Source organism: Aptenodytes patagonicus, chromosome 1, assembly GCF_965638725.1.
Source record: "Aptenodytes patagonicus chromosome 1, bAptPat1.pri.cur, whole genome shotgun sequence".
NCBI classification, from domain to species: domain Eukaryota; kingdom Metazoa; phylum Chordata; class Aves; order Sphenisciformes; family Spheniscidae; genus Aptenodytes; species Aptenodytes patagonicus.
This window is the reverse complement of record NC_134949.1, coordinates 103,441,868-103,463,184: the sequence shown is the minus strand read 5'-3', so window position 1 is coordinate 103,463,184 and position 21,317 is coordinate 103,441,868. Positions and strand designations below refer to the sequence as shown.

The 21,317-nt window shown below is 38.8% G+C and overlaps 1 protein-coding gene across 2 annotated transcripts in view; it reads left to right on the top strand.

Moving 5' to 3' along the window:
- The window catches only part of POU2F1 (POU class 2 homeobox 1), a 120,895-nt gene that overhangs the window by 52,686 nt on the left and 46,892 nt on the right, over positions 1-21,317 (top strand). For both annotated transcript variants that reach the window (XM_076351349.1, XM_076351358.1), the window contains exons 2-3: positions 11,493-11,558; positions 18,563-18,663. In XM_076351349.1, coding sequence (XP_076207464.1) covers positions 11,501-11,558; positions 18,563-18,663 — 159 coding nt within the window. In that variant the 5' untranslated portion in view covers positions 11,493-11,500. The remainder of the gene's footprint in view (positions 1-11,492; positions 11,559-18,562; positions 18,664-21,317) is intronic.

The following is a 21,317-nucleotide window of genomic DNA, read 5'->3' as shown; positions in this document are numbered from 1 at the left end:
TTACTACTTTGTCAAAGTGGAGAACAACGAAACAGCATGTTTGCATAAGGCATTATGCTTTGATATACAGGTGAGTTTTAAAATAATGTTTTTTAAGTTCTGAGGGCCTGTCCCTGTTATGTTGGGTGGACATGGGGAGGCAAATCTAATGCTTTTTGGAATGCACATACGGTGATGTTTCCTAAATGTAATAGGTCGTGCAACTGCTAAAACAAATACTGCTGTTCAATATTTGAGCTTGGCATAAGTAGCCTTCATACATTGTCAGATCAATTGTGTTGTGAATTACCTATTAGAGAATATTTATTTTACTCAAACACTTGCTATTTTTAATGTGTTTTGCAATAACAATTTGAAACTAGCAATATTTATGCCATCTTCATAGCTTGGGGTTTTGGTAGTATGAACTATGTTTACCTTTTTCATTCAAATGTGTGCACAATTTCGGTAGCCACTGCATGTGTGGAAGACGTGTTCCCATAAATGTCATCCCAGCACACGACTAGTAAGAGATGACCACTTTAGGTCCGGGGGATACGTGAGCATGGGCTGGTGTTCCTTGCCAGTGGAAGTTTGGGGTCACCCCACTCCTCATGGTGGCTGGTGCCTGGCGGTGCTCCAGGTTCTCCAACTGCCCCGAGCTGTAGTGTCCCATAAAAGCTTGCAAGCTTTCAAGGTGGTGGGTTTGTTGGGTTTTTTGTTTGTTTGTTTGTTTTGTTTCGTTTCAGTACTGCTGTTACATAGACCTGTGCCCTTAGATTGCTTCTTTTTTTTTTTTCTTATAAATTTTGAAGTCTTACTGATTGTGTTCTTAAGCCCTCCCTTGTGTATTGTTCATTTAACTTCATTGCAGTCTTTCTCTACTTTGTGTCCTGCAGTACTTTTTAGAAAAGCAATGAGGCATGCAAATCTTGTAAAAGTAATAAAATATAAGACGTGTTTACTAATAAAACAATATACATCTGCTCCAGGTGTTCAATACTTGTCAGTGTGAAGTATTTCAGATTTGACAAATCAGTAATTTTAAAGGAAGATGAGACCCACATATATGTGGATAAAACCTCAAAGAGGTGTCTCCCTTAAAATACTTACATTTTAAAAATTTTGTGTGTGTGTTTTTTAAAAAATCCTGCTTAACTTTGGATACTACTTTTCACATGCAGGTTTACTAGAGCAATGAATATGTAATGGTATAGAACCATACTTGCAAGTGTGGTGGAATCAAAGCATGATTTGCTCATTTTCTGTGCTAACTTCTAGTTAAATTGAAAGGAGGTGAGTGCCCTCCTGCAAATACTAAAAAGTGCTACTGTGCAACAGTTCTATGGCAGGTGCAACATGCTAGTTAAATAACACAAATTTGTTTGCAAGTGTGTGACATTTTGGGTTGTTTTTTTGAATTAAGTTCCTGGAGTCAGTGCTTATGGTGTAGTGTTTGGTACATGTAAATAAATAATAATAAAAAAGGTCTCAAGCCATTATGAGGTAGTGATGAAAACCTTGAAAACATAATATGAGTGAAACACGAGTGCTCAAATCAGGAGATGTAAAGACTTAACGTTTGCTTACTCTTCAAAATATTCCATGATTTCCAAGTAAATGTTATGATGGTTTCATGGATCAAAGTTGTGCTTTTGAACAACAAGGGTTGACTGCACTGAATTTATAACCTTTGCTTTTGAAAAGAAAACGCTCAACAGAATGAAAGAAAAACTTTTATGTAAATATAATATGGATCCTTTCTTATGTGCTATGGCTTGTAGGCAGTAAGGGGAGGGCAAAACTATTCAGATGATGCACTAGAATGATAGAATTAGCCATGAGTTTCAAATAAGGCTCAGGTTGCTTGTGAAAGCTATAATGCTGTAATTTTTGAATAAGGGTATTTCTTTTCTTTCCTTTCCTCCCCCACCTCCTGCCACTCCCCCACCCTTTTTTTCCCCCTCCTCATATGGTGGTACTGTACTGTGAGTTTGTCATGACCACAGTTCTCTTACTATAAAAAAAAGACTTAAACCATGATAGTTGCTACCTTCTGTGGACAAAAATAAGTGAGACTTAAAAAACAAACCCACAAACAAACCCCTTTATATTAAAGTGTCAGGTGCTTATGAGTATCTGCTGTCCTGCACTGATAAGATGAATTAGCATTCGTGCTTAGCTGTCTGCATACTTAATTTTCTTCAAAAGAGGTACACGAAAGAATTTTGAAAGACATTTTGTGCGCTGGAAAGTTTGAAAGGATAGTTATGATATGGGTTTGTGAGAGAGAAGTAAAATTAGATGTAGACTAAAATTCCAATTCATAGCAATTGTGTAATGACCGGCAATTCTTAAACAAGCCAATCTTATTTTACTTTTCCAGACAACTGCTCTGTGGCTTTCAGAGCAAACTTAGCAATTTTCAGATAAAATCAATTTTGTTGGCCAAAGTCAAAGGTGGTGGCTAAAATTAGAGCTTAGTTTGCAGCCCTAACTATGAACAGGTGTCTGTCTGTCTGTAATTACTCTAAGAGGATTGTGCCAACTTTAATAACAGTTTATTTTGTTGAAGTATGTGATTTTTATATTTTTTTATAGCACATTGGAGTTCTGTTTGATGAAATTTTTATTAGGTTTCATTTAGCTTGTGGAATGGAGACTTGGAAGTGTCTTGAGTTAAAATGTAGTAGCTCTGTGTAATGTCAGTTTAGGGCTAGCTGTGTCTATGGTCTTGGCTGGCGTGGCATATAGAAAGCAACCTTACCCTGAGGGTTGCCAGTGTTCATTGACATTGTGCTTAGTCATGCACTATTTTCAAAGCTTTGGTGACCGGTCTTCTTCAGTGGTTCTTCAAGATAAAATATACTAGACACTGATACACTAATGAAGGCAGTATGCTAATGTTACAATTAATACCATATTTCCTTTCCTTGTATCATTCCAAGTACACCGTTCAAAAGGGAAATAATGAGTTGTTGGTTTATTGGTTAATCTTGCCATGTTGTATCAGAAAGCATGCCCGTGAAGTTTACAAAGGTCACACTTGTCACAGAGCTGGCTAGTGGCAGAAATTTCCTAGCTGTCATCGAGGGCATGTAGTTAATGACACTTTACTAATATATGGAAATGTATCTATAGAAAAATGAAGATTCTTTTCCCCTATAAAGGTGTTGAATAGAATAATGTTGATGATAATTTTGCCCTTTATCCCTTTAATTCTGCCTCATTTGTATTGTTTAAAAAAAAAAAAAGAGACCGACCATCTGAAGATAAGGGTTTAAACATCCTTTCCTGCTAGTTTGTAACAACTTTCACTATCTATATCACTTGTTTACCGTAGATGACATTGGGGAATAATTTTGTGGAGTTTACAGTCAGTCAGTTGGGCATAATAAATGGAAGAAAAAAAAGGAGGAGAAGTAAAAGAGAAGATGCAAAAGGAGGTCTAACCAAGAGTTTCATAACCTGCAGGGGAAAATGAGGTTTCCTTTCCAAAAAGTAAGGTACTAAAGTATCAAGTATAATCATTAGAACTGAATAAATAAAGTGACATATTGGTGGGACAAACAGCAAAACAAAAGCATTCATTTGAAATGGGAAGGTATGGGAGATACGTAAAGAGTGAAGAGGAGAATGGGGTAGAAAGGGTCTCCTGAAGCCTTAACTGCAGACTCTGAAGTGTTTGACTGAAGAACATCTGCCTGTGTCATACCTGGCTCCATGTTAGTGGCTTAGTTCCGTTGGTTTTAAGGAAAAGTATGAATAGAATTATGTGGGAAAAATTATCAATGTAAGAATTGTAGAATTGGGTGAAGAGGCGAGAAACAATTTTTGAGATGTCCGTAGTTGCACGGGATGTGAAGAGTTTTTTTGCACTGATGATCACAAGGTGCACCGCTTTCTTTTGCTAGAGGTGTCTTTGGAGGAAAAATGAAACTTTGTGTGCAAAGCCCAGAGTGGTATTTTGCTTAAATGTGAGTTCCAGAAGTATGACTTTGGTTCAGGGCGTTAAGTAACTTTTAATGTAAGAATCCAGAAAGGAAAGAACAGCCAATGACGTGGCAGAACCTAAACAGAAAGTTAAACTAGCATAGTCTGCCACTGGTTTTGAAGCAGGGTGGTATGCATTGTTCCTCCCCAAACCTTTTCCTACTTGTGTCTTCAGGCCTCCTTCAGAAGCCTAACAGATAAGTAGTTGCAGTAGTGTGGCCTAAATGAAACAATAGGGGGTTTTTTGGCCAAAAATTAAGAACTTGCATAAAAGGGAAGGTAATAAAATTGTCAAAGAATGAAGTGGTCACTGGAAGAACGATATTCTTTTTTTTTTTTTTTTTTTTTTGCCAATTGTTAGTTTCAAAAGTCAATGTATAAGGTTTTACTTCAATTTGCAGGTTAGTGGAAGTTACAGTTCAAATGAACATTTCTGTGTTGGTTGGTGTTTGTAAGGCATATTGGTCGGCACAGTCGGGAATGGGAAGAGAACTTCTGCCTTGTCCTTGTTAGCTGTCAATGCGATGTTGATAGTTTGGGTGATGAATAGCACCCGTGGTACCACCAGCACACTTGCTAACACTGCTACAGGTACATCCTTCCCTGGCCTTTATTTGCTGTTTGCTTGTTCTGTTGTTTGATACAAGTCATCCATCACTACACACGTGCCTGCTTTTAACGGTCACTTCCTGTGGTCGTGCGCTTTTGTTGCTGCACCTGTGTTCAACCAGCTCAACACAGACTCTCATTTGAGAAGGATCCTAAAGATAACACTGCTGTCCTCTTACTATGCTACTGGCTGCCTCAGCTCAGCCACTACTTAAACTGGCACTTGCTTTGTGAAGTGCTTAGCTTGTTATACCACTTGTGTCCAGACTCTTCCGATGAAGCAAACGGATTATCTCCCAGTGCACTCCAAAAGCATGTATGGAAGAGTGAAGTTTACTGAAGGTCTGCGAACCATGGAGATGTGCCTCAGAGGCCTCAGTGGGACACGTGAATGAGTAGAAAACCAAGTTGGAAACAAGGTATTAGGAAAACCTATTTGGTACATGCAGTTGTTTCCCTGCAGTTGGGAGCACCTTCCCTTCTTGCAATCTTTTTCAAGTGTGGATCACTCATGTTAAATATATAGCAGGGAACATCTTGTGTTAAGTAGAGATATGAACCTGAACAGAAGAAGAGGTCAAGCGTGGAAATAAATTCCAGTCACTATGGATGATTGAGAAGTCCCTCTTCTCTCGCTCCCTCTTGTTTGGAGAGGCAGTGCTTGAATTCACTTCAGAAATGAGGAGAAGAAAAGTACAGGTAGCTTTTTTTTTTAAAGAAAGAAGAAAGAAAAACAACTTACTCTTTAAATTCGTATTAACATCTGGAAGTGGGTGGCTTAATCCTGTAGTCACCTGCATCATCACATTATCTTTTCCTGATCAGAATATGGAATATTAAATGTTGTGATGTCCACATTACATTTGAATTTTATGTAAATGTTCTTGCTGTTCAGGACACTAGTATTTGAGTGGTAAACAAACTGTTTGAAATTGTTTTATCTAGCCTCGTAGTTCGTCAGTACACTTAGTTCTGTGGAATATTGATTCTTCTGCAGACCAAAGCCTCTTCCCAGTTCTCCAGTCCCTCAGTGTACTCTGTGGACACAGCAGCAAGCGTGTTCTGCTTATCATTGAGTGGTTCAAAGATGCAACCCGGATGGAAAGTGTCCCTTTCAAAAACCGTAGCGCCGCAGTAAGCTTTGTTTAGCTATATTGTGTATGCTTGTGGAAGGGATTAGTAATAGATTTTTGTTTTTCTTGGAAGTCATTGGAAAGCAAAAGACTAAATCTATTTTGATTTCACTTGGGATAGATTAGTGGATGTCAAATGTTACACAATACTTGACATATCCACTGCTGTTAAGTTGGCCGTGGCAAAGGGATTACCCGATAATGAATCACCAAGCTCTTTAGCCATTTAAAGGGAATCGTGCCGCTTCCTTGCCCTGGTGGTACTCACTTTCCTGCCCAGGACCTTCTTGTGACAGTTCGTGTTCGGATGTGGAAAACTCCATGCAGATGTGCAAGCACCGGTTTGACAGCTTTTGTGTTCAGCTTCTACCTTGCTAATTGTTTTCGTGGGATTATTTGGATTGTGTAGAAAGCTTTTTCCAAATCCCCTTTATTACTGAAGTTATTGTTGCCAGCAGGAGTAAGATTAAAGGTGCTTAAGTCTGTAGAGTTGTTTCTAATTTGTACGTGTCATTTCAGTGGCATTTGAACAGAACTCTGTCTCTTCCCCTCCCTGCTCCCCTGTGGTACTGTGCTTGAGTTAGGGCTGAGAAGCCAAGCTATTGGAAGAAAATTCATTTTGTTCCCTAATTATTATGCTGGCACTCAGGAGATAATTTTTCCCTTCATGCACTGCCAATTAATATGCAAATGAGCTGATAAATATTTATACCATGATTTAAATTATGCAGGGAGCGCTTTCAGTGTACTCTGCAAATGAATTGTTCATGGACTTCAAAGTGCTGGCTGCTGTGCTAACGAGGGGAGATTTGCATAAGGCCCTAATCAGGCGCATACTGATTAAGCTTCATTATGGAAACTGCCAGCTGCAATCTTTGTTTCTATTTTATTACAAAAAGGGGAACTTTTCACGCTTCAGTCGCCTTGACAATGTCAGACACAGCTAGTAGGAGAGACTAAAACTCCACAGAGCAACTGAAGTTTCCCTGTTCAGTTGAAGATTGCTATGGTGTAACTGAAGTTGTATTTCTTCCCCCACCTCCCCACTCCCTTTCTTGTTCGGTCGAGAGCAGTAGTGTAGATTTGATAGAAATTGCCATTCTCCCTTTCCTTGGACTATCTGAACCTGTAGAGGATACCACAGCAATGCTGGACTGCAGCGACTACGTTCTAGGTGGGTACCAGCTCAGCTCTTTCTTATAAGTGTTTAATATGGAAATAGAGGCTGTGAGGTTGACTATGCATAGAGGCTTAATCACATATGCAGAGGCTAGAGAAGGTATTTGTAAGGCTGAAGCTCACCAGTGAATCGGCAGCAAGTAGCTGTCTGGTAGGTAGGTAGGTAGATAGATCTGTACCAGGGAAATACATGGGTTTGTTTTTGGTTCCCCCCCCCCCTTCCCCCCTCCTTTCCCTCGCTCCAGGAGAACTTGTTTCCTCTGCACTGGAGAGATTTGCTGCTAGGCTTGGATGATATTAATACAGACCTTCTGCTTTTAGGATTTCAATCTGAGAAGCATTTGGCTTCTAACAAACACTCGACTTTACTTGCATATCTGTGTGTTATGAATTTTAAAGCATTAAAATGAATGAGAGAGTGTCCCAGTCTCAAAGAATTTAGTAGCTGTATTGAGCCATTCCCCAACAGAATGTACATTATGTCTGTGTATTTTAATGTAATAGCAAGGTTCTTCATGCGTAATAGAAAATAAGGTGGAGTCCACAGTGGTTGCCATTGATACCGTTGCAAGCTGTGCCTAAGGTTACTGGGATAATGTATTGCCTGCGCTGAGATTCCATCAGGGCTGCAGAACAGACATGCTGTAATTTCTTCTTCATGTCTTTTATTTATAATAACAGATGATCCCAGTTTTACAATAGGTTTTATTTGTTTTCAAGGCTCTTTCCCCAAAGCCTAATGATAGATTTTTTTTTTTTCTTACTATTCTTTTGATTCCATTATATAAGCTCATGTAAGAACTTATATGTCAAAGAGAATATATTTTTGGATGGTAAATTTAAAAAGCAGACATCTGAATATTTGTTTCTGAATATGAAGTGTTCTTTTGAAAATGAATTTCTAGTGAATTCTTGGCATGTTTTCACTCGCATTGAGCTTTGTTTTTTCCATACGCATCAATGAATCATTTTTGCTGGTGCTGATGGAGTATTAGGCAGTTTCACTTTAATCGGTGAAAGGAAATAGTTAATGATATATTCCATGTTAAGACTTTCTGTGTTTTACTAGCTATGTACAGTCCCTAAGACTCCAGGTTGGTCCAGTGTCCGCTGCTTCTTTCTTCTGAATACCTTTTGAAATGTTACTGAGGGTGTGTGAAAGCCTGGCACAGCACTGCCTTGCGACTCCCTCAGCCCTGCTAGCAGAGTAGCAGTACTGAACATATTCACTCCTGAGAGTTTGATTTCAATCATGCACCTGCTGCTTTCGATCCTTCCTTCTGTGGAGTTTGTTTTTAGATAATGTTGGCAGAATTTGTAGCCCAGGGCCTTTATTTAAAATCCAAGTAAGATCTAAAGGAAAAAGAAAAGGTGAGGGCATTATGGTTTGTTTTTTTTAGCCCACTTCATTTGTTTATTCCTTTAACTTTAAAGCAGAAATCGTATGAGCACATATAAACCAAATAATCTTTATTTGACGTATAATGAATCCGTAGGTTTAGTATCCTGTGGATATATGTCTGTTTTGCTGGTAGCAATTTTGTGCTTCAGATGTATGTCATACCATTTGCAATGGAAATAGCGGCATTGTTCTTGATGCTTTACATGCAGAAGGCCCACAGATTGAACAAGAAATAGTCAGCTGGTGAAATAATGGATGCTATCCTTCGTTTGAACCTGAGCAGTACTAGAAAGATGTTTCTTCATCCAACTTGCTGCTTTTTTGCAATAGCAATGTTTGAGGTCTTTGTTAGGGATGAATCTTTACAATAAAATAGTCTTCATTTAGACATGCTTTTGGTAGTTGAGTAAACTTTATGTGAATGTCTAGTACTAGGAAACACAGAAAACCTTTTTTAAAAGGATTTATTTTGCAGCATAGCCTGAAAGAAAAACATGTCTTAGTTGCTTTATGAAAGAGGTCTGTACAGTTATAACTTTGTCCTGAGCAAACTTGCTGGTCATGCAGGAAGGTTTGTTGTATGGGCTTCCTCATACAGAGGGAACAGTCAGTAAGTACATTGCTTGGAATTCTGTGCATGGGACAGTTGTGTCCCCTCTCCGGGTTTAGTTTGTTTATTCTACCATTAGTATCTTGCACGGTGGCTCTAATACTTCAGTTTCTGCAACAAACTAGCACAGGAGGCCCCGTGTTGTTCTTCTTGCAAGAGCCTTCTGAAGTGGTTCAGTGAATGGATCCCATGTTATTGAGAGACAATCTTCTCAGCCTGTGCTCTTCCCTTCTGTCATCAGTGCTATCATGAGCTCAGGCTATTCTTGTGCTCTGGGCTTAAAAAATACGTCCTATGTCCAGTAGCCCCATGAGTTAGCCTAGTTTCCAGAACCAATTGTATTGGACTTGTAAGCCCTCTTTGCTCATTTTTCTGTTGGATGAGGACTCTTCATGATTGTGTCCAAAGAGAAGTCTCCCATTCAGTGTTCTCTGAACCTAAACTAATTTCAGTAGCCAGCTGTGTGTCAAGGAATGAACTAACGCTGTTTATCAAATGAATGTTGCCTGTAATCACTTTGAATAAATGTACTGTTGCCACAACAATAAACTCAATTTAAAGTACATGCAACTTCTAGATAGAAACATACTTGTATTAGTTTTACACACAGATCTGTCAGCAGGAAGTGGCACATCAACAACCAACATTTCTGTGCAGTCAGTGGAACCCATGTTCTGTTTCTAGAGTGTGGAACATACTATCCAAATGTGAAAAATGACAAAATGAGGAGCCGGGAATCAATAGGTTCTGTATCTGCAACCTTAGCAGAGCTCTGTCTTTCAAGACTATGAACTTGTAGCTTGAATCTGCTAAGCAGAGGTTGTGAAAAATGGGGCAAAACTTGCAGCCTTTTGCTGAAGTGTGGGCCAGCAGCGCTCAGCTGGAAAGTTTCTCCGCACTCACTCCCCCTTTCAAAAAGCAGTTTAACACGTCTGCCTTTATACTAAGAGGTAACATTGATAGTTCAGATCTCTTTTACACGTGGCTGGCATTTGAAAGATTTAAGCATAGGCATAGGAACTTTTTGAGACAAGTTGGGGCTCTGGAGAGCTTGACTTAACTTGTCGGGGGAAGATTCCTATTTGTTATAGTCCTCTGGGTTTTCTAGGCCCTAGTGGGTTCAACTGCAGCAGTTGTTTACACGAAAAATTACATTCATTTTAAAAATATTGACGCATCTTAAATTGTTTCCTAACTGCTTATTGGAGTTTTTTCCAAGGTTGATGTCTTATCTTTTCTCTCACACACGCTGCATTTCTAACTAGCTCCCTCCTCTTCCCACCCTGCGCTCCCAGCCAGGCTTCATCATGACTCCAGTTTTCATTTAGGCCCTGTCCACGTGCTTCGTTCCTCCTGGCTTGTGCTTGTGTTCCTCTGCTGCTGTTGCCCCTGGTTCTGATAGCCTGAGGGTGGCACTGGTCTCTCTGGGCAGTAGCAGGTGATAGTACGTGGCAATAGTCCAGCTTCTCATTTCCAACTCTCATAGGCTGCCAAACAGTGAAGTGTCTGGGCATTCTTGGAAATATCTGGGGGAAAGATGCAGCAGTTAATGCTGTTACTGTATTCTTCTTCAGCCCGTTGGTATTTTGGAAATCGCTGCTTTGATGAAAGTACATGACAGAGGTAACCTTTTAAGCACCTAGCAAGAGAATATCCTGGAGTAAAGGGTTGATTTTGAGCTCATTGGACTTGGATTTAGCTGGTTATGGGAATGCAAGAATGTGCTTAAGGATTTGCTTATACTTTATTTTATGAACTGGTCTGTCTTGAGATTCTTTTTGTAATTTTGGTTTGTGATAATGTGGCACAGTGAGGTCGGTAGCAAGGAATGAGGAGGTAATAAGCTGGAGAACTGATGCTGTACACAGAACATCTGTATAGATTCCTATATAAGGAAACTATATTCTCTGTCTGCCATCTGGAGAGGTCCTCTGCATTGCACTATATTCAGCTGACAAGCTTTGAAACCAAGAGCAGACTTTTCAATAGATTCATCCAGAGGGAGAAGGAAGAGGAATTATTTTATAAAATATTTGTATGGTTTTGCATGAATATATAGGAAATATAAAATAACTTAATATCAGTGACATTCCTGTAAAATAAAAATGCAGTATTAGAAAAATGGCATCTATTTAATTATAATGACTGAATTTCTTTTCTCTTAGGGGGGTGAAAAAACAACACAAGAATAACGTAGGCCGTGGTGGTCAGACTTAATGTTTTTGAATCTTGATGTAGTCATTGTTCCTTCCTTTCCCCCCCGCCCCCCTTTTTGCTTCTATGACTTTCATTGTACCGAAAATCAAGTTCCTACCTATCTTTGCATTCCAGCACGCTGTCTTTTATTCCCATAACACCATGTTTTCACATATGGGAATAATGACATACAAAATTTTGAAACAACATTTACCTGGAAGATTCAGTATTATGTTCTGCTTCTGATAATTCTTTTTGTGTTATAATCTGAATTAGGGTAAAGTACATATTAAATTCCTGATGTTCTGTACTTCCCTTGGACAAGAAGGTATGAATAGATTTGGCGGTTTTTTTACTGGATTAGTTTATCTTTATTTCTGTTTTAATGCAGACTCAAGAATGAACAATCCGTCAGAAACCAGTAAACCATCAATGGAGAGTGGGGATGGGAACACAGGTAAGAAATGATGAATTGGTGCACAGATATTTTCTGGTGGAATTGAATGGATATTAAAAGCAAAATTTCTTTACCAGTTTACAGGAATTAAAAAACAAAAGACCCCCCCACCCTCACCCTGTTTTTAGAGACTTGGGAACACTTTTGTCATTAACCCTACTGTATGCAGGGCATTATTCACACCTACTGTATCAGAGCACTACCCACACTTTGTATATACGATTCCCCTTCCCCACTTCCTCTATCTGTAATGTTTCTGATATTATGGAAGGTCTGGTGGTACTAGCTCTCCATAAGTAGTCTCATTTTTTCCTGGCAGAACATACCTTTGGCACCTCTAACTTTGTCATTTATTTTTGGGTTGAAATTTTCTCTGGCAGATGTGGGCCACTGGCTGATCCTGTTTCCATTTTAGATTTCATTCAAGCTCTCACAACAGTTCTCAAGAACAAGGCAAAGGGAGAAAGCATCACTTCTCAACATTACCAAAAAAAAAAAAAAAAAAAAAAGTTAGCCGGCTTTTCTGTAATGTCTTTGTGTTAGAACAGAACCTTGAAATTTGTCTGGGGAAGAATAACCTTTGTGTCAGGGCCAATGTGCCTTTTGGCAAGTCCTTAAGATGTGGCCAAGCTCTAAGCCATTGAAGAAGCTTGTTAAGCCACTATAACTGAATCATGCTATCTCATGCTTTAATTCCTTTCTGGAGGTAATTTAACGTTCATTCTGGAAGCAAGAGAAATGACAGTTCTGAATGGAAAGTAAATAGTTTAACCTAACTCAGAATATTCTCTGAGCTCAGAGTAGCATTTGGTAAGAGAAAATTTTAATGAGAGGGAATTTGTTCTTGTTGCTTTGAGAAAAGTCTATTTACCTTGTATGAGGAAAATTATTTTTCCTCCTCTTGGTTCAGTTATAAGAGTTTTATTTTAAACTCTAGAGTTGTGATGAAATTAACAATTTGTTTCATTTTGTGCTGCTGTCTCCTCATTCTTTGTGCAAGGCTTTAATCCAGCTAAGAGTGACTGAATGTTCCCGATACTGATCCGAGAGGCTGGATGTTTTCTGCCAATGCATGGGGTCAGTCAAAAGGAATCCTGCTCACTTACTAATGTGTGTTTTGTTACTGGGATCTCAGTTTTTATATTTCTGTTGTATTTGTAATAGGAGAGGTATCAATTCTTTTTATGTACAAAAATTATTTATTATGTATTTAATACTGGTTTAGGATGATATAAAACATTATTTCAAAAAACATATGGGCTGTAAATATTTCATAATCATAAACAGCATCAAGAGAACAGTGGTTTTAAATATCCCTATAGAATCCTTGTAGCTGTAGGGTGTGTGTAAACTTCTGAGAAGATTCAGACTTCCTGCTCTGTGTGACCACAGTTCCCTGTGTCTGCCTTTTCCAAAGAGTGCATTCCCAATGTGCTTCCTTAAGTGCAGCTTTAACTAGCAGTTTCACCTAAACTGAGCTGTTAAAGAAGAGGACTTGGTTTATTCAAAGGTAGGCCATTATCACAGTACTGCATCTGCTTCAGCAGAACCCTGGCTCTGCTCTCCTAGGCAAATGCTTCATCAGTGTGAAGGTGGTGGTCATGGTATAAAGAAATTGATGGCATGTAAAGCTGTATGTAGGTGCTTTCATCACAAAAGGGGATACAACGTCTGTATTTTTTTATATTCTAATACTAGGGTTAGTTATTACAAAAGTTTGACTCTTACTGGTGTTTGGACCTTTTGCAAACATTGCTTCTGTAATTTAAGTGTTCCCAGTCATTCCTTTCAGGTTTGTTTCCTGACTTTTAAAATGATGCAAACTAAAATAATCTAGAATTTTTGAGGAGCCTTTGTTCTGCAGTCATTGTTTTGTTTTTAAATATAGTGCTCATAAACCACTGGAGGTAGTGATTAATGGCATTTGTGACGTTCTCTGGGGGCTCAAGCATCAGTTGCATTAGTCAACTGGCAGATGTTAAACCCTGAAAGGAATACTCACGGAATGTAATTTTAGGCTTCTGATCAGGGTACTTAGATTACGGTTCTGGGCTCTGTGCATACTTAGTGAAAAGAAAGTCAGCTTTCAGCTCAGATGCTAAGGAACTGGAAGTGCCATTGATTGTCTGGGGAGTGTAGGCTCTGAAGCAAAATGCGTGAAGATGATTTTTATAAACACTCAGAGTTCTTATTTTTGTAACTTTCTGTAACTGTCTATTTTCCAGTGACATTTGTAAATCACTTGAGTCTGCTGCATAAGCACTACTAGTCTATCTTTTGAACCTCAGTGGATGTTTGTTTGGGTCATTCCTGTTTTAAACTAGTAAGCTGATGCAACTTGAAAATTTTAAGAGAAATTACTTTAGGGCATGGAATTTACATTTGGCAGAGGTAGTGTTCTCAGGAAAAAAAAATACAGTTGCCACTGGTAAAGATGACTTAACATCAGTAGTTCTCTGAGCTAACAGCTCAGTTTCATGGAAGTTAACAAATTAGGGTTTTGTATTTCTAACTCTGACTATTTAGGGAACATAGTAAAGTCCCTCGAATACATTGATCACAATAAAATGCCTGAAACAGATTGTAACTTCAAAATTTTTGTGCTAACTGGACTCCCCTTTTAAGCATCTGAAAAAGCAACCCATATTTCAGATGAATTAAAAACAACAACAAAAAAAGTCCTTATGAGTACAAGAGTTGTTGGATGGCTGTTTTCACAAGAACATGAATTGATCAACTGTTCATCAGTACTGCAAAATTACACAAATCTTTTCCAACCTTCAGTTGTGGGTGTACAGTCTACTTAGTGTATCTACTGGAAAAAAGAGAGAGAAGTAGGAAAAGTGTCTTACAGTAAATGGATAGCCCTTTTGGTTTCCTTTTTATAGGTTGCAGCATAAAATTTTCCAGAACAACTCAACCTTTTTTGTTTGTTTAATGTATATTCTTTTTTAAAAGCTGTGTGAATGCAGTACTATGAAAGCCAAGTTTATAGTGTCTATGGAGAGTGTAGTATTATGACATGCATTGACATAGCAGCAAAATAATAATTTTTCTAAGTGTAGTATTCGGAAGGATTCTAAGGATTCTTGTTTGCATTGCTTCATTTCCAGAGGTTGATTTTTCCAGTTTCCATAAGAAGAGAGTCTATAGGAGAGTGGGAGAGGGACCATGAAATATTCTTTAACTGCTAAAATTCTGGGCTAATATCGATACTAAACTTCCTACTAGTAATGTGGACAAGGAATCCACAATTTCTGAGTATTGGGGCTATCTCTCTCTCTCAATGGAGGGGGGGAGAAGAGAGAAATGGGGAAATGTACTGCTGGTGCTGGAAGATATCTCCCAGAGCACAGTGCAGATACCCACTCAAGTTAGCTTTGAAATCTTCCTTCTTGTTTGCCTTCCCTTTCTGAGTCCTTTCTTGCACCTTATTCCGTATCTCCCCAGACCTGTAGTTCCTCACTCCTCTTCCTTATGCAGTTTGTAAACTCAGACTAAAGTCTGATGATTACGATCTTGGATTTTGAGAGTATGTTCTTCTCCTGACTACAGGTGCAATGTTACCATGCCTGTTCCATTTTGTCATGCCTTTACCCTCTGCAGGTACAATTCCAAGACAGCATAAACTAATCCACGTTCAGGGTGTCCTGGTACTTACTGTTCTGTTCCTTTCCGTGGAGTGGCACTGGGTGAGATGGTTCAAAGATTTGATTTGGCTGAAAATTAATTTCACTTAGTATTAGTCTTCATCCAAACCAACTCCATGAAGTAGCTAACGACATGGCTGAATTTATGCCAGAATTTAAACATGCTTAAGTTGCATTGGACTTGGGCTATAAGGGTGAAATTTCATCCTGCAGCTTGATTCGGTCTTAACAACTTGCTGGGGGCGGGGGAGGCTCATTTCCCTACTACCACATCTCTGACCTCCCCTGCTTTGCATTATCTGCTGCTTGCTGGGCCCTAAGGTAAGTTAATTCATCTCACATAACTGGCAGGGAACTAACTTGGCCAAAAGAAAAAGGGAACAGTTCACATGAATAGTCTTCTACTCAGTTAGAAAGGTGAATTAATTGGCTTACTGCTGTGTCCATGAACTACCAGAAGGGGCAGGACAGGAACAATGTAGTTGGAACCAAGAAGAAAGGAGAGATGGGAGATGGAGAGTTCCCACTCCTGTTTTTTTTTGGTGTTGGTGAGCTGTTAGATCAGCTCTAGCAATTATGGGAGCTGGGATGGAGATGGAAAAGACATAAATACTTGGGATTGTTAAAATCACAATACCTGTGATTGCATCTGCCATGTCTATTAATCACCATGGGGTTTTGCATTTAACTCTTATCTTGAGCAGAAGTGGCGTTCTGGTCCTTTCATGTTCTTAAAATGTGCTGACCTGCTTCTGACAGCTCCATTTTCTAGTCTCCTTATCAAATTTCTTGGATTCCACAGGAGTGGTGTCACATCCTTCTGAGCACCTTAAGAACAAGGCCTCTCATATGCTGGACTCAAAGTTCATTTTCCCTGCTGTTCTTCAAAAGATGTAGGCATCCTGTGATAAATGCAAGCAACCTGGGTAGCATTCCTTCCAAAACTAAGGCTGCATCCGAAGGGGAAGGGACACTGTATTCCAAATACTAAAGAAAGCTTAAGATGCAAGTAGAACAGAGAGTGAACAGGTGTGGTTTGGGTTTATTTTGCTCTGAGTTTGGTTTTGGGAGGCGTGGGGAGAGGGAGTTGGAGTCCTTCAAGGTTGAATTTAAAGAAACTGCTGTTTTCTCTCAGTACCAGTCTAAACTTTTTTTTGGGACCCATGGAGATTTTAAGCTCAGCCTTGGAACTTGATTTGTTCAAAACTATCAACCCTAGAAGGCTCGTTTCAAATCTCTATATTAAGAGTCAGCAGAAACGCTAACTGGAGCATTTCTTCTGCACACATGCACAGCAGTGCTCTTTTAATATGGTATCGTGATTTGAGACTCTTTTTGGAAGATAATTAACTAGAACAGCTTCCTCTCTTTATTTAAGGTGAAGCTTCCAGCTAGTCCTCTCAGAATGGATAATTTTTTTGACCCCTGCTAGTTTCCAATTGGAATGGGGAATATCTGCCTTACAGTAGGTTTTCTTACCTGTATTTTTTTTCCCTACTTGGGGGTCCCTGAACACAGGTTGAAAACTGATTCAAAGCGTCTGTTTTCTTTGAATTGCAGTAGCTGTTTGTCAGGAATTATTTTTATATATTTACCCAATCATCTTCCCACTCCTTTTGGCCTTCTGCATTGAGAGAATTCTGCAGTTTACTGGAAAGAATGAAAATAGGCGATATTCTTCTAGCTCTTCCCAGCAGACCTTCTCTACCTTTCTTTGAGAAGATGGAGTTGCATGGAGAAATGCAACCAAGTTACATTCATTCAAGATCAATTCAGACCAGTGATAGTCCTTCCATTTGCTTTGGATTGGAATTTTAGACTCATCAAGCAAAATAGTTTTATGTAGTTTACAATTTGAATATTTTTAACATGTCTGTGGATCTTTGGCTGTGCATATGTCTCTTAAGTCTGTAAACCATGGCCCAAAGCATAACATTAAAAACTTGAGAGTGGACCAACTCTTACCCCACAGCACCTCCACCAAAGATGCATCAAAGGGCCACCTTAGGTATACCTTACATGGGTGCTAGAAAACTTGACTGTCTACATTGTGTCTATATTCAATTGAACAGTGACTCCATCTTTGGAAATTTTATCTGTGTACGCTGTTGTAGGTCAAAATAGCAATGTAAAATATTGGATGGTGTATTTTACTAATAAAATTTTACACCTGCTTGCTTTTGCAGATGTTTCTAAGGAATAGCAAACCCCTGTTGTTTAACAACTGCGACACTCTTTTGCTTAGTAGATAACCTATATTTTTATGGCGAAAAATGTAGACGATGGAAGGAATTTTGAAGTAGAATTTAGTTGAACACCTGTCCATAGGCACTGAACAAAATCTGATAGTCATGAAAAGTAAGCATGTGAGTCTAAAGTTGGTTTTACTTCATTTCAGTCATGCAGTTTTTAAGATTGCGTCATCTGTTCTAAAAATTCCACACAGCCTGATACACTCAGTTTCCCTTCTTGTTGTTAGCCACTGTAGGTAGTAATACCCAACATACAAAACCAGTTGTTCATAATCCCTAATGTTAATTTTATCATCTCGCCACAGAATGATTCCTAAAAGTTTGTAGTTATAGTTCCTCTTGGCAGAAGAGAATTCTGTGGTATTTTCTTGTGGAAAAAATGTTCTTTTTTTTTTTTTTTCCCCTTCCTTCCTCCTCCTTCTCACAACCAGATTATTTGGGGATACTGGGGGTTTTCATGTCTTCCAAACTGTTTAGGAAGAAGACAACAAAAATGTAGGAAAATAATCAGGTTTTAGCTATATGAAAGTGAGTGAGAGCAAAAGCAAGCCCAGGCAGTTATCTTATGTAATGAGAGCTCTGCACAAATATTCATGGAAATGTGGAGGGTTTTTTTTTATCAAAAGAGTAAAACTGTGGCCCATAACTGCTATGTATATACAGTACTTCTGTTTTCATCAAGTATTATTTTACCTGTTTTTAATGAAAGGTGACTTTATATCAACCTTGTTCTTGCCACTTTCTGAACTTGAAGGTAGTCTTCAGCTGCTGGATAGAGAGTGCATGGAGAATGGAAACACAGTTTAACCTTAGCAGCATGCACCCATTTGGTTCTCAAAACGTGGCAGAGAATGATGGGGTAATAGTGTACATAGAGTAGGTAAGATGATAGAAGCTAAAGAAAATATGATGTTGATTTTTTTCAGCTGACAAATGCTGTATTACTGAAGTCTGGAAGTGACACTGCTTCCCCAGAGTATATTCTCAGAGTATTTTTCTACTATGTAGTATTGAGAGAATAGCAGGAGACTTAGGAATATTAATTCTTTTTCCATTTCATAAAAGTAATAACTAATAGTTCTTAATATCTCTCTTTCTCCAGGCACGCAAACAAATGGCCTGGACTTTCAAAAGCAGCCTGTGCCTGTCGGAGGAGCAATCTCTACAGCCCAGGCCCAGGCCTTCCTTGGGCACCTTCATCAGGTAAGAGAAGACCCATTTCAAAGTAGGGGTGACTCGGGCAGGTACGAACACAGCTGCTCTTGTATATTCTCTCTTTCTGTGGATCATGGGTAGTCATGTAAAGGAATATGGGTAGACCACATGCTTAAATAGCTTGGATGGGAAAAAGCTCTTATTGTGGCACTCGCTTCATTGCATTAGGCTGCAGAATACATCAAGATAGGGTGAGACCTATTTGGGGGAACTAGAAGGCTGCTTTTTGGGGACTTAAGAATGCCTAAAGTTTGTTTGTTTAAAACCTTAATGCAGATAGCAAATTGAAAGGCAAGGTAAAATTTAATCTTTTTGGTAAAGGATTGTATTGGCCCAACAGCTTCCAAGGTTCTGAAACTGTCACTATCTAGTTAAGAAACCAGAGGTGGTATTGAATGGTAGTCAGCACTATGCTTCAGTATTTCAACTCTTACACATTAATTAGAGTGATCGGACTTACTAAGCATATATGGTTTGTGAATTTTTTAATTTTTTTTTTTTAAAGTTATTTCAAGGACCTGTTTGTCAGATGATATTCTGGCTTCTACCACTATCCCTCTATTCTGCTGCTGCTGTGTTTAGGGAATCAAAGCTGAACTTCAGATGTAGGCTGAAGCAAAATGGGGCATCCCTAGGTGAAGAGAAGTATAAGGGGCATTTTTTGTAGTTTTTTATCTGTTCGCACTTGATGTATGAAAACAAATGTCCTAATTTCTTTCCCTTCCTCAGCACCAAGTTTAAACTTTAAAATACTGTACCTAATTGGCTGACCTTGAATGTTTGAGGTCTGAGGTTGCACAGTTATTGTGGTATAATTGACGTACTGAAGCTTTTATGCCCTCTTTTTAAGAGCTCTGAACTGCCATTTTATTGTATGGAACATTCCACACGTCTTGTCACATAATTACAATTTTCCAAGTAGGTTGGGTTATATAGGACCTAGGGAGTCCCAGTGTTTGAATTTGCTGAACCAATAGGCTGTTGTAGGCTGCCTTTATGTGGAGAGAAGCTGACTAGTTTTCATGGGTTGTCAGTGTGTGTTTAACATGGAGACAGATACAGCTGTTCTGCAGAATTTTGTGTGTTTGTTTTAGTCTTTGTTTTGTTATGTAGGTTGATCCAGAACAGTAATTGTATTTAGCACAGTGCTTTATCTTGCTTTGGAAATGTATTTATTTAAGCAGTTGTCAGGATCTTTATAACTTCATGTTTGATAAAGTGTGATTCATTTCTTGAAACTCTAGTTCAAAGGAAAATCTCAGCTATTCTTTTACGCACCTGCAGGTGTGTGGGAATCTATTGTCAAACTGTCCTCTTCTCGTGTAGCTGCTGTTAGTGGGGTGTTATTCAGCCTTAACACACAGTGCTTTCCTCCAGACTAATACAAAATATTAGTCTGTAGGCAACATTCAGGAACAATTTAATTTCTAATCAGAAAATGTTTGTTGTGTGGTGGAAGGGGGTGTCCAAATTGCATTCAAAGAGATTTTCAGCAATACGCTGGCTGTACCTGAGTGAGATACATTTGTAGTCTTTTATGTGGGTTTTTTTATTATTATGTAATTTTTAAAGTATTATTTCTGGGTATATTTTATGGATGGCAGGCTATTACTGTTTAGATTATTCTCTGCTGTTAGTTCATGTTAAAAGCTCAGATTACATCAACTGTGTCAAACTCTATTTTGCTTGTGATGAGGAGGAGCTTTTCTGGAAGTGTTTGCTTAGATGTAGAACATGCTTAGTAAGTCTAGTACCTTCATCTAGAGCGGTAGGAAATATTTCCAAGGTGACTCTTAAGGGTTGCCTGTTCGAATATTCAGTTATTCATTTCATGTACTGCCATTTAAATTAAAACTCTCCTTCCTGTGCTTGCAGATATGTGGACTCTCTTTTGTGATGTATATTATGTGGGGACATCTTTTTATAGAGGCAAGAGTGCTACATTTTGCTTTGCTTTATTGTATCCTTATGTGTTGCCTGGTTTCCAAATGAGCAGTGGTTTTCAAACATGGCCAGAGATGGAATTCACTACAGGCTGTAACGCTGACCTTTGAAAGTGTTGGTAATTAATTACATAGCATTCCTTCTTTATAGTAGGAGTGGTGGTAGAAACAAGGCGAGACTGATGAAAACGGTCTTCAGTAAATGAAAATTTAGCATTTGTTGTACAGAGAAAATCCTTAGAGATAAAATAACACTTTCTGAAAATCTCACTTTCTGAAGCATCAGTTTTTCTTCACTGCTAACCCACAAGAACTTCTTTGGACCTGTTAATCACAAACATTGAATTCAAGTTTTGAGTATACCTGAATCAATACAGCCTTTGTAAAGTGTCTCCAGTCCTCTGTATTGAGATCTTCTTTTCAGTGGCTGAGGACTGCAAATACTTGAATGGGTTGATTTGAGGAAGAGTGTTTATGCTGTGGGTTTTGTGCTATGCAGGTGATTGCTCCTCTGTCGTATAAGGAAGCGGGTGAATGCAGTGTACGTATTTGGGGTATGACCCATTCTGAAGTATTAGAAGGATGATGAGTAGAGCTTAAGACCCTCCCCTGAAGCCTGGATTTTTTTAACAGGAATAGGAATAGTTAGCCTGTCCACCCCAAAATGCTCTGTTTCAACTCAATTTCATGATAGTATCC